We start from the raw sequence: 14,158 nt of genomic DNA, 5'->3' as shown, positions 1-14,158 counted from the left end.
ATCACAGCTCACAGTCTATAGGCCATTCTCTATCACAGCTCACAGTCTATAGGCTGTTCTCTATCACAGTCTATAGGCTGTTCTCTATCACAGCTCACAGTCTATAGGCCGTTCTCTATCACAGTCTATAGGTCGTTCTCTATCACAGCTCACAGTCTATAGGCTGTTCTCTATCACAGTCTATAGGCCGTTCTCTATCACAGCTCACAGTCTATAGGCTGTTCTCTATCACAGCTCACAGTCTATAGGCCATTCTCTATCACAGTCTATAGGCCGTTCTCTATCACAGCTCACAGTCTATAGGCTGTTCTCTATCACAGTCTATAGGCCGTTCTCTATCACAGTCTATAGGCTGTTCTCTATCACAGCTCACAGTCTATAGGCCGTTCTCTATCACAGTCTATAGGCCGTTCTCTATCACAGTCTATAGGCCGTTCTCTATCACAGTCTATAGGCTGTTCTCTATCACAGCTCACAGTCTATAGGCTGTTCTCTATCACAGTCTATAGGCTGTTCTCTATCACAGTCTATAGGCCGTTCTCTATCACAGTCTATAGGTCGTTCTCTATCACAGTCTATAGGCTGTTCTCTATCACAGTCTATAGGCTGTTCTCTATCACAGTCTATAGGCTGTTCTCTCTCACAGTCTATAGGCCGTTCTCTATCACAGCTCACAGTCTATAGGCTGTTCTCTATCACAGTCTATAGGCTGTTCTCTCTCACAGTCTATAGGCTGTTCTCTATCACAGTCTATAGGCTGTTCTCTATCACAGCTCACAGTCTATAGGCTGTTCTCTATCACAGTCTATAGGCTGTTCTCTATCACAGCTCACAGTCTATAGGCTGTTCTCTATCACAGTCTATAGGCTGTTCTCTATCACAGCTCACAGTCTATAGGCCGTTCTCTATCACAGCTCACAGTCTATAGGCTGTTCTCTATCACAGTCTATAGGCTGTTCTCTCTCACAGTCTATAGGCTGTTCTCTATCACAGTCTATAGGCTGTTCTCTATCACAGCTCACAGTCTATAGGCTGTTCTCTATCACAGTCTATAGGCTGTTCTCTATCAGAGTCTATAGGCTGTTCTCTCTCACAGTCTATAGGCCGTTCTCTATCACAGCTCACAGTCTATAGGCTGTTCTCTCTCACAGTCTATAGGCTGTTCTCTCTCACAGTCTATAGGCTGTTCTCTATCACAGTCTATAGGCTGTTCTCTATCACAGCTCACAGTCTATAGGTCGTTCTCTATCACAGTCTATAGGCCGTTCTCTATCACAGTCTATAGGCCGTTCTCTATCACAGCTCACAGTCTATAGGCCGTTCTCTATCACAGTCTATAGGCTGTTCTCTATCACAGCTCACAGTCTATAGGCTGTTCTCTATCACAGTCTATAGGCCGTTCTCTATCACAGCTCACAGTCTATAGGCTGTTCTCTATCACAGTCTATAGGCTGTTCTCTATCACAGTCTATAGGCCGTTCTCTATCACAGTCTATAGGCTGTTCTCTGTCACAGTCTATAGGCTGTTCTCTATCACAGTCTATAGGCCGTTCTCTATCACAGTCTATAGGCCGTTCTCTATCACAGCTCACAGTCTATAGGCCGTTCTCTATCACAGTCTATAGGCCGTTCTCTATCACAGCTCACAGTCTATAGGCTGTTCTCTATCACAGTCTATAGGCTGTTCTCTATCACAGTCTATAGGCTGTTCTCTATCACAGCTCACAGTCTATAGGCCGTTCTCTATCACAGTCTATAGGCCGTTCTCTATCACAGCTCACAGTCTATAGGCCGTTCTCTATCACAGTCTATAGGCTGTTCTCTATCACAGCTCACAGTCTATAGGCCGTTCTCTATCACAGCTCACAGTCTATAGGCTGTTCTCTATCACAGTCTATAGGCTGTTCTCTATCACAGTCTATAGGCTGTTCTCTATCACAGCTCACAGTCTATAGGCCGTTCTCTATCACAGCTCACAGTCTATAGGCCATTCTCTATCACAGCTCACAGTCTATAGGCCATTCTCTATCACAGCTCACAGTCTATAGGCTGTTCTCTATCACAGTCTATAGGCTGTTCTCTATCACAGCTCACAGTCTATAGGCTGTTCTCTATCACAGTCTATAGGCCGTTCTCTATCACAGCTCACAGTCTATAGGCTGTTCTCTATCACAGCTCACAGTCTATAGGCCATTCTCTATCACAGTCTATAGGCCGTTCTCTATCACAGCTCACAGTCTATAGGCTGTTCTCTATCACAGTCTATAGGCCGTTCTCTATCACAGTCTATAGGCTGTTCTCTATCACAGCTCACAGTCTATAGGCCGTTCTCTATCACAGTCTATAGGCCGTTCTCTATCACAGTCTATAGGCCGTTCTCTATCACAGTCTATAGGCTGTTCTCTATCACAGCTCACAGTCTATAGGCCGTTCTCTATCACAGTCTATAGGCTGTTCTCTATCACAGTCTATAGGCCGTTCTCTATCACAGTCTATAGGTCGTTCTCTATCACAGTCTATAGGCTGTTCCCTATCACAGTCTATAGGCTGTTCTCTATCACAGTCTATAGGCTGTTCTCTCTCACAGTCTATAGGCTGTTCTCTATCACAGCTCACAGTCTATAGGCTGTTCTCTATCACAGTCTATAGGCTGTTCTCTATCACAGCTCACAGTCTATAGGCCGTTCTCTATCACAGTCTATAGGCCGTTCTCTATCACAGCTCACAGTCTATAGGCCGTTCTCTATCACAGTCTATAGGCTGTTCTCTATCACAGCTCACAGTCTATAGGCCGTTCTCTATCACAGCTCACAGTCTATAGGCTGTTCTCTATCACAGTCTATAGGCTGTTCTCTATCACAGTCTATAGGCTGTTCTCTATCACAGCTCACAGTCTATAGGCCGTTCTCTATCACAGCTCACAGTCTATAGGCCATTCTCTATCACAGCTCACAGTCTATAGGCCATTCTCTATCACAGCTCACAGTCTATAGGCTGTTCTCTATCACAGTCTATAGGCTGTTCTCTATCACAGCTCACAGTCTATAGGCTGTTCTCTATCACAGTCTATAGGCCGTTCTCTATCACAGCTCACAGTCTATAGGCTGTTCTCTATCACAGCTCACAGTCTATAGGCCATTCTCTATCACAGTCTATAGGCCGTTCTCTATCACAGCTCACAGTCTATAGGCTGTTCTCTATCACAGTCTATAGGCCGTTCTCTATCACAGTCTATAGGCTGTTCTCTATCACAGCTCACAGTCTATAGGCCGTTCTCTATCACAGTCTATAGGCCGTTCTCTATCACAGTCTATAGGCCGTTCTCTATCACAGTCTATAGGCTGTTCTCTATCACAGCTCACAGTCTATAGGCCGTTCTCTATCACAGTCTATAGGCTGTTCTCTATCACAGTCTATAGGCCGTTCTCTATCACAGTCTATAGGTCGTTCTCTATCACAGTCTATAGGCTGTTCCCTATCACAGTCTATAGGCTGTTCTCTATCACAGTCTATAGGCTGTTCTCTCTCACAGTCTATAGGCTGTTCTCTATCACAGCTCACAGTCTATAGGCTGTTCTCTATCACAGTCTATAGGCTGTTCTCTCTCACAGTCTATAGGCTGTTCTCTATCACAGTCTATAGGCTGTTCTCTATCACAGCTCACAGTCTATAGGCTGTTCTCTATCACAGTCTATAGGCTGTTCTCTATCACAGCTCACAGTCTATAGGCTGTTCTCTATCACAGTCTATAGGCTGTTCTCTATCACAGCTCACAGTCTATAGGCCGTTCTCTATCACAGCTCACAGTCTATAGGCTGTTCTCTATCACAGTCTATAGGCTGTTCTCTCTCACAGTCTATAGGCTGTTCTCTATCACAGTCTATAGGCTGTTCTCTATCACAGCTCACAGTCTATAGGCTGTTCTCTATCACAGTCTATAGGCTGTTCTCTATCAGAGTCTATAGGCTGTTCTCTCTCACAGTCTATAGGCCGTTCTCTATCACAGCTCACAGTCTATAGGCTGTTCTCTCTCACAGTCTATAGGCTGTTCTCTCTCACAGTCTATAGGCTGTTCTCTATCACAGTCTATAGGCTGTTCTCTATCACAGCTCACAGTCTATAGGCTGTTCTCTATCACAGTCTATAGGCTGTTCTCTATCACAGTCTATAGGCTGTTCTCTATCACAGCTCACAGTCTATAGGCTGTTCTCTATCACAGTCTATAGGCCGTTCTCTATCACAGTCTATAGGCCGTTCTCTATCACAGCTCAAAGTCTATAGGCTGTTCTCTATCACAGTCTATAGGCTGTTCTCTATCACAGCTCACAGTCTATAGGCCGTTCTCTATCACTTCTCACAGTCTATAGGCCGTTCTCTATCACAGTATATAGGCTGTTCTCTATCACAGCTCACAGTCTATAGGCTGTTCTCTATCACAGCTCACAGTCTATAGGCCATTCCCTATCACAGCTCACAGTCTATAGGCTGTTCTCTATCACAGCTCACAGTCTATAGGCTGTTCTCTATCACAGTCTATAGGCCGTTCTCTATCACAGCTCACAGTCTATAGGCTGTTCTCTATCACAGCTCACAGTCTATATGCTGTTCTCTATCACAGTCTATAGGCTGTTCTCTATCACAGTCTATAGGCCGTTCTCTATCACAGCTCACAGTCTATAGGCTGTTCTCTATCACAGTCTATAGGCTGTTCTCTATCACAGTATATAGGCTGTTCTCTATCACAGCTCACAGTCTATAGGCTGTTCTCTATCACAGTCTATAGGCCGTTCTCTATCACAGCTCACAGTCTATAGGCCATTCTCTATCACAGTCTATAGGCTGTTCTCTATCACAGTCTATAGGCCGTTCTCTATCACAGTCTATAGGCCGTTCTCTATCACAGCTCACAGTCTATAGGCCATTCTCTATCACAGTCTATAGGCCGTTCTCTATCACAGCTCACAGTCTATAGGCTGTTCTATATCACAGTCTATAGGCTGTTCTCTATTACAGCTCACAATCTATAGGCCATTCTCTATCACAGTCTATAGGCTGTGCTCTATCACAGCTCACAGTCTATAGGCCGTTCTCTATCACAGTCTATAGGCTGTTCTCTCTCACAGTCTATAGGCTGTTCTCTATCACAGCTCACAGTCTATAGGCTGTTCTCTATCACAGTCTATAGGCTGTTCTCTCTCACAGTCTATAGGCTGTTCTCTCTCACAGTCTATAGGCTGTTCTCTCTCACAGTCTATAGGCTGTTCTCTGTCACAGTCTATAGGCCGTTCTCTATCACAGTCTATAGGCTGTTCTCTATCACAGCTCACAGTCTATAGGCCGTTCTCTATCACAGTCTATAGGCTGTTCTCTATCACAGTCTATAGGCTGTTCTCTATCACAGTCTATAGGCTGTTCTCTATCACAGCTCACAGTCTGTAGGCTGTTCTCTATCACAGCTCACAGTCTATAGGTCATTCTCTATCACAGCTCACAGTCTATAGGCTGTTCTCTATCACAGCTCACAGTCTATAGGTCGTTCTCTATCACAGCTCACAGTCTATAGGCCGTTCTCTATCACAGTCTATAGGCTGTTCTCTATCACAGCTCACAGTCTATAGGCTGTTCTCTATCACAGCTCACAGTCTATAGGCTGTTCTCTATCACAGCTCACAGTCTATAGGTCGTTCTCTATCACAGCTCACAGTCTATAGGCTGTTCTCTATCACAGTCTATAGGTCGTTCTCTATCACAGCTCACAGTCTATAGGCTGTTCTCTATCACAGTCTATAGGCCGTTCTCTATCACAGTCTATAGGCCGTTCTCTATCACAGCTCACAGTCTATAGGCTGTTCTCTATCACAGTCTATAGGCCGTTCTCTATCACAGCTCACAGTCTATAGGCTGTTCTCTATCACAGTCTATAGGCTGTTCTCTATCACAGCTCACAGTCTATAGGCTGTTCTCTATCACAGTCTATAGGCTGTTCTCTATCACAGTCTATAGGCTGTTCTCTATCACAGTCCATAGGCTGTTCTCTATCACAGTCTATAGGCTGTTCTCTTTCACAGCTCACAGTCTATAGGCTGTTCTCTATCACTGTCTATAGGCTGTTCTCTATCACAGTCTATAGGTCGTTCTCTATCACAGTCTATAGGCTGTTCTCTATCACAGTCTATAGGCCATTCTCTATCACAGTCTATAGGCTGTTCTCTATCACAGCTTGAATGACTAATTTTACAGGCAGCAAGTTAAATTGATCAACAAACAATATCAAGATGAAAAAAATTCAAGATATTAAAAAAAAAATTAGAAGTCAAAAAGCAAAAGTTCCAGCTGAACAAAGCTTCTGTAAGAAACGAGTCTGTTTCCATCGCCTACTTATAACGTTACAAGGTTTAGCAAACAGAGAAGTTTCACAATGCAAAACCCCTGAATAATGGGTAGGGTTGCATGCTCTACACCTGAGGCCCTTGATGATCTATAACCCCGTGGCACAGCCAGCTAGATGTCACTGCTGTGTTGGCACACGCAGACATACACCTCTTTCGGGGCACAGCCCCACAACAGAGAGGAATCTGCTACTGAAAAAATATGTGGCTCCTATCATCCCTCCTCATAGCACGCGAGCTCACGCAACGGTTGGGCAATGGGGGGGGAATTTTTATGGTGCATCTAGGCCCTCGTTAGCGATCGTACAAAAGACTCATAGAAACCTACAGCCATGCTACGCTAATCAGTTAACCGTCTTTATCACCCAAATGTTCTGTGTGAGAGATCAGAGAGTGAGGAGAGAGAGAGAGAGAGAGAGAGAGAGTGGGAGAGGGGGAGAGAGAGATATCTATCTCTATTATGTAGCGAGAGAGAGAGAGAGAGAATAGGGGGGAGAGAGAGGAGGAGATAGAGTGGGGTGAGAGAGAGAGAGAGGATGCGGGAGAGAGAGAGAGAGGAAGGGGTGAGAGAGAGGTGTGTGAGAGACAGAGAGAGGAAGAGGAGAGCGAGAGAGAGAGAGAGAGAACAATGGGGAGTGTAGAGAGTCCATGATGGTGGTGATGATGGTGATGGTGATGAATATGATGATGATGATGGTGGTGATGGTGATGATGATGATGATGATGATGGTGGTGATGGTGATGATGATGGTGGTGATGATGATGGTGATGGTGGTGATGATGATGATGGTGATGATGATGATGGTGAAGATGCTGATGATGATGGTGATGATGGTGATGTTGATGGTAATTTTGGTGCTATTTGGATGATGGGGATGATGGTGCTTATGGTGGGGATGACGGGGATGATGAGGTTGATAGAGTTGATGGGGATGATGGGGATGATGAATGGTATGATGTCTGGGATGGTAATGGGAATGACGGTGGGGATGATGATGGGGATAATGATGGGGATGACATTGGGGATGATGATGGGGTTGACGGTGGGTATGATGATGGGCTTGACGGTGGGTATGATAGAGGGGGTGATGGGTATGATGGAGATGATGGGTATGATGGAGGGGGTGATGGGTATGATGGAGATGATGGGCATGATGGAGGGGATGATAATGGGTATGATGTTGGGGATAATAATGGGTATGATGGTGGGGATGATGGAGATGATGGGGATGATGGAGATGATGGGGATGATGATGATGATGATGGTGATTATGACGGGGATGATGGGGATGCTGATGGTATTGATGGGTATGATGGTGTGATGGGGAAGATGGGGATGATGGTATTGATGGGATGATGGTGGTAATGATGGAGATGATGTATGAGGGTATGATGGGATGATGGTCATTATGGAGATGATGGTAATGATGATGGTGATTTGGATGATGGGGATGAATGGAATGATGAGGATTATGATGGGGATGATGATGATGGGAGGATGTTGGTAATGATGGAGATGATGGGATGATGGTCATTATGGAGATGATGTGATGATGTTGGTAATGATGGAGATGATGGTATTGATGGGATGATGTTGGTAATGATGGAGATGATGTATGAGGGTATGATGGGATGATGGTCATTATGGAGATGATGGGTATGATGGTAATGATGTGATGATGTTGGTAATGATGGAGATGATGGTATGAGGGTATGATGGGATGATGGTTATTATGGAGATGATGGTATGAGGGTATGATGGGATGATGGTTATTATGGAGATGAGGGTATGATGGGATGATGGTTATTATGGAGATAATGATATGAGGGTATGATGTGATGATGGTCATTATGGAGATGATGTTATGAGGGTATGATGTGATGTTGGTAATGATGGAGATGATGGTATGAGGGTATGATGGGATGATGGTCATTATGTAGATGATGTTATGATGGTATGATGGGATGATGGTCATTATGGAGATGATGTTATGATGGTATGATGGGATGATGGTCATTATGGAGATGATGTTGGGTATGATGGTAATGATATGATGTGATTATGGTCATTATGGAGATGATGTTATGATGGTATGATGGTCATTATGGAGATGATGTTGGGTATGATGGTAATGATATGATGGGATGATGGTCATTATGTAGATGATGTTATGAGGGTATGATGGGATGATGGTCATTATGGAGATGATGTTATGATGGTATGATGGGATGATGGTCATTATGGAGATGATGTTATGAGGGTATGATGTGATGATGGTCATTATGGAGATGATGGTATGAGGGTATGATGTGATGTTGGTAATGATGGAGATTATGGTATGAGGGTATGATGGGATGATGGTCATTATGGAGATGATGGTATGAGGGTATGATGGTCATTATGTAGATGATGTTATGAGGGTATGATGTGATGATGGTCATTATGTGGATGATGGTATGAGGGTATGATGTGATGATGGTCATTATGGAGATGATGGTATGATGGGATGATGGTCATTATGGAGATGATGTTGGGTATGATGTGATGATGGTCATTATGGAGATGATGTTGGGTATGATGTGATGATGGTCATTATGTAGATGATGTAATGATGGTATGATGTGATGATGGTCATTATGGAGATGATGTTGGGTATGATGTGATGATGGTCATTATGGAGATGATGGTATGAGGGTATGATATGATGTGATGATGGTCATTATGGAGATGATGTATGATGGGATGATGGGATGATGGTCATTATGGAGATGATGGTATGATGGGATGATGGGATGATGGTCATTATGGAGATGATGTTATGATGGTATGATGGGATGATGGTCATTATGGAGATGATGTTATGAGGGTATGATGTGATGATGGTCATTATGGAGATGATGGTATGAGGGTATGATGTGATGTTGGTAATGATGGAGATTATGGTATGAGGGTATGATGGGATGATGGTCATTATGGAGATGATGGTATGAGGGTATGATGGGATGATGGTCATTATTTAGATGATGTTATGAGGGTATGATGTGATGATGGTCATTATGGAGATGATGGTATGAGGGTATGATGTGATGTTGGTAATGATGGAGATTATGGTATGAGGGTATGATGGGATGATGGTCATTATGTAGATGATGGTATGAGGGTATGATGTGATGATGGTCATTATGGAGATAATGATATGAGGGTATGATGTGATGATGGTCATTATGGAGATGATGGTATGAGGGTATGATGGGATGATGGTCATTATGGAGATGATGTATGATGGTATGATGGGATGATGGTCATTATGGAGATGATGGTATGAGGGTATGATGGGATGATGGTCATTTCTGAGATGATGTTGGGTATGATGGTAATGATGTGATGATGGGGATGATGGTAATGATGTGATGTTGGGGGTGATGATGTAATGATGAAGGTGCTGATGGGTATGATGGTGATGGTGATGATGAAGATTTTTCTTTTCAGTTGCGTTTTGGGGAGACATTGCGTTGGACGAGGAGGATCTGCGGATGTTTCAGATCGACAGGACAATAGACGTGACACAACACACACACACTCCCTCACACACTCCCTCACACACTCACACACACTCTCACACACACACTCACACACACTCCAGACAAGGACAAACGACTGGTGAGTCTTTTTGTCTGTCTGCCTCCTTCCCTGTCTGTCTGTCTGTCTGTCTGTCTGTTTGTCTGTCTGCCTCCTTCCCTGTCTGTCTGTCTGCCTCCTTCCCTGTCTGTCTGTTTGTCTGTCTGTCTGTCTGTAGCCTTGTCTGTCTGAGGGAGGGATAAGAGGAGAGGGAAGGAGAGAGGGAGGGAGGGATGAGAGGAGAGGGAAGGATGAGAGGAGAGGGAAGGAGAGAGGGAGGGAAGGAGAGAGGGAGGGAGAGGAGAGGAGGAGAGGGAAGGAATATAATACACACAGTCATATAATACACACAGTCATATAATACACACAGTTTATTTAATTTACCAGATTGGAAACATTTGTTGTGGTATTATTATGTTTTACTATTTCAATGAGGGTGTCTGATTTCAGTGTATTGTTAGTTGTTCAGGATAGAGGTCTGTAGTATCTGGGGTTTAAAGTACTTTAGTCGTTTTATTTGTATCTTAACTTTAAATATTTATATTTTTGACAACTTTTACTTTTACTTCAACACATTCCTAAAGATTAGTTTAGCTGGCGTGAGAGAGAGAGAGAGAGAGAGAGAGAGAGAGAGAGAGAGAGAGAGAGAGAGAGAGAGAGAGAGAGAGAGAGAGAGACAGAGAGAGAGAGAGAGAGAGAGAGAGAGAGTGGCTATATAACCGACAACCGGCGTTAGTGGAAAACACTGATTCAGAGAGAGAGCTATGAAATAAATCGAGAAGATATAATCTAATAATCTAATATAATCGTGTGTGTGTGTGTGTGTGTGTGTGTGTGTGTGTGTGTGTGTGTGTGTATGTGTGTGTGTGTGTGTGTGTGTGTGTGTGTGTGTGTGTGTGTGTGTGTGTATGTGTGTGTGTGTATCTATGGGGAGGGTGGTGTAGAGGAACATATCATCTCAAAGAAGAAAGGATTGTTCCTCCTCCTCCTGGACAAAATACGGAGGTTTGGCTTCGGTACGACACCTGGTTACCAAGGCAGCACACTACACACCTGGTTACCAAGGCAACGGCTACTGTTGCTTCATAGTAAACTAGCATTCGGAAAGTATTCAGACCCCTTGACTTGTTTTTTTCACATTTTGTTACGTATTCTAAAATGGATTAAATACACGTTTTTTCCCTCATCAATAAAGCATAAAGACAAAGCGAAAACAGGTTTTTGGGAAAGTTTAGTTTATTTTTGGCAAATTTAGTAAAATAATAAAAAACACTAATAACTTTTTTACATAAGTATTCAGACCCTATGAGACTCGAAATTGTTCCCATTGATCATTTATTTATCTAATTAGTAACTAGGCGAGTCAGTTAACCTCTAGCGACGAGCAATCCCGTATCCGGGAGCGTAATCATAGCCTCAAGCTCATTACCATAACGCAACGCTTCCTATTCATGAAAATCGCAAATTAAATAAATATATTCAAACACAAGCTTAGCCTTTTGTTAACAACACTGTCATCTCAGATTTTCAAAATATGCTTTTCAACCAAAGCTACACAAGCATTTGTGTAAGAGTATTGATAGCCTAGCATAGCATTAAGCCTAGCATTCAGCAGGCAACATTTTCACAAAAACAAGAAAAGCATTAAAATAAAATTATTTACCTTTGAAGAACTTCGGATGTTTTCAATGACGAGACTCTTTTCCAAAAATATTATTTGTGTAGACGAAATAGCTCCGTTTTGTTCATCACGTTTGGCTAAGAAAAAGACCGGAAAATGCAGTCACTTACAACGCCAAACTTTTTTCCAAATTAGCTTCATAATATCGACAGAAACATGGCAAACGTTGTTTATAATCAATCCTCAAGGTGTTTTTCACATATCTATTCAATAATCTATCAGTGGTGGCAGTTGGCTTCTCATTAGAAGCAAACGGAAAAATACTGCAGCTGGAGATTACGCAATAATTGCAACGGAGGACACCAAGCGACCACCTAGTAGATGTAGTCTCTTATGGTCAATCTTCCAATGATATGCCTACAAATACGTCACAATGCTGCAGACACCTTGGGGAAAGCGTGAAAAACATAAGCTGACCTTCACAGCCATATAAGGGGTCATTGGAATGAGGCGGTTTAAAAAAATGCGGCACTTCCTGATTGGATTTTTATCTGGGTTTTTTCTGTAACATCAGTTCTGTGGCACTCACAGACAATATCTTTGCAGTTTTGGAAACGTCAGAGTGTTTTCTTTCCAAAGCTGTCAATTATATGCATAGTCGAGCATCTTTTCGTGACAAAATATCTTGTTTAAAACGGGAACTTTTTTCATCCAAAAATTAAAAGAGCGCCCCCTATATCGAAGAAGTTAAGAACAAATTCTTATTTTCAATGACAGCTTAGGAACAGTGGGTTGCCTGTTCAGGGGCAGAACGACACAACGACCTCGTCAGCTCGGGGATTTGAACATGCAACCTTTCAGTTGCTAGTCCAACGCTCTAACCACTAGGCTACCCTGCCGCCCCAAATATGGCACTCCCAACCATGGCCGGTTGTGATTCGAACCTGGGTTTCTGTAGTGATGCCTCTAGCACTGAGACGCAGTGCCTTAGACCGCTGCACCACTAGGGAGCTCTTGAGATGTTTCTACAACTTGATTGGAGTCCACCTGTGGTAAATTAAATTGATTGGACATGATTTGGAAAGGCACACACCTGTCTATATAAGGTCCCACAGTTGACAGTGCATGTCAGAGCAAAACCAAGTCATGAGGTCGAAGGAAATGTCCGTAGAGCTTCGAGACGGGATTGTGTTGAAGCACAGATCTGGGAAAGGGTACTAAAAAATGAACCACCAAGACTCTTCCTAGAGCTGGCTGCATGGACAAACTGAGCAACCGGAGGAGAAGGGCCTTGGTCAGGGAGATGACCAAGAACCTGATGGTCACTCTGACAGAGCTCCAGAGTTCCTCTGTGGAGACGGGAGAACCTTCCAGAAGGACAACCATCTCTTTTTCAAGAGCGTCCTGGCCGAGACAGGAAGCACCAAGTCATTACACAATTACAGACAGACGACATGAAAAACTACTGGTAATCTAGTAAAACAAACTGAGAATTCACAAGAGTAAAACAAAATCATAAAACAGCTAATTAAAAACATTGACAGGTCAGGGAATCAGCCTCAAAATTCTTCATCAATGATTTAAAAATTTTGTAAGGCGTTCCAAGACGATGGCGCAGAGGACATAAAAGCCCTTTTACCAAATTCAGTTCGGACATTTGGAACAGTTAGCAGGATAAAGTCCAGTGAACGAAGAGAGACACCACATTTCTGAACAATAAAAATGGCCAAATAAAAAGGTAGTAATCCCAAAATGGCTTTGTAAATAAAAGTATACCAGTGACTGAGCCTACGAGTGACTAGAGGAGGGGTCTATAACAGCCAATCACAGCCAATCACAGATACAGAGAGCAGAGGGGGGGTCTATAACAGCCAATCACAGATACAGAGAGCAGAGGGGGGCCTATAACAGCCAATCACAGATACAGAGAGCAGAGGGGGTCTATAACAGCCAATCACAGATACAGAGAGCAGAGGGGGGGTCTATAACAGCTATTCACAGATACAGAGAGCAGAGGGGGGGGGGGGGGTCTATAACAGCCAATCACAGATACAGAGAGCAGAGGGGGGTCTATAACAGCCAATCACAGATACAGAGAGCAGAGGGGGTCTATAACAGCCAATCACAGATACAGAGAGCAGAGGGGGGGTCTATAACAGCCAATCACAGTTATAGAGGGGAGGTCTATAACAGCCAATCACAGTTAGAGACCCTTTGAAACCCCAGAAAGAAATTCCAACTGTTTACAAATAGTTTCAGACTTTCTCACACTTACAGGGAATTTAGTCTTTACATATATAGCCACACTTACAGGGAATTTAGTCTTTACATATATAGCCACACTTACAGGGAATTTAGTCTTTACATATATAGCCACACTTACAGGGAATTTAGTCTTTACATATATAGCCACACTTACAGGGAATTTAGTCTTTACATATATAGCCACACTTACAGGGAATTTAGTCTTTACATATATAGCCACACTTACAGGGAATTTAGTCTTTACATATATAGCCACACTTACAG

The 14,158-nt window shown here is 43.2% G+C and overlaps 1 protein-coding gene across 3 annotated transcripts in view; it reads left to right on the top strand.

Moving 5' to 3' along the window:
* Positions 1-14,158, top strand: part of tll1 (tolloid-like 1) — a 166,638-nt gene that overhangs the window by 34,418 nt on the left and 118,062 nt on the right. Inside the window, exon 3 of one of the 3 annotated variants that reach the window (XM_090188435.1) lies at positions 9,880-10,050. The exons of 1 other annotated variant lie outside the window; for it this stretch is intronic. In XM_090188435.1, the coding sequence (XP_090044561.1) occupies positions 9,880-10,050 (171 nt within the window). Of the gene's footprint in view, positions 1-9,879; positions 10,051-10,747; positions 11,025-14,158 lie in introns of those variants that run through there. One more of the 3 variants, XM_090188436.1, reaches the window with a different exon arrangement.

The sequence above is a fragment of the Oncorhynchus mykiss genome, chromosome 10, assembly GCF_057628025.1.
Source record: "Oncorhynchus mykiss isolate SJ-2025 chromosome 10, ASM5762802v1, whole genome shotgun sequence".
Lineage (NCBI taxonomy): Eukaryota > Metazoa > Chordata > Actinopteri > Salmoniformes > Salmonidae > Oncorhynchus > Oncorhynchus mykiss.
This window is presented reverse-complemented; position numbering and strand designations above follow the sequence as displayed.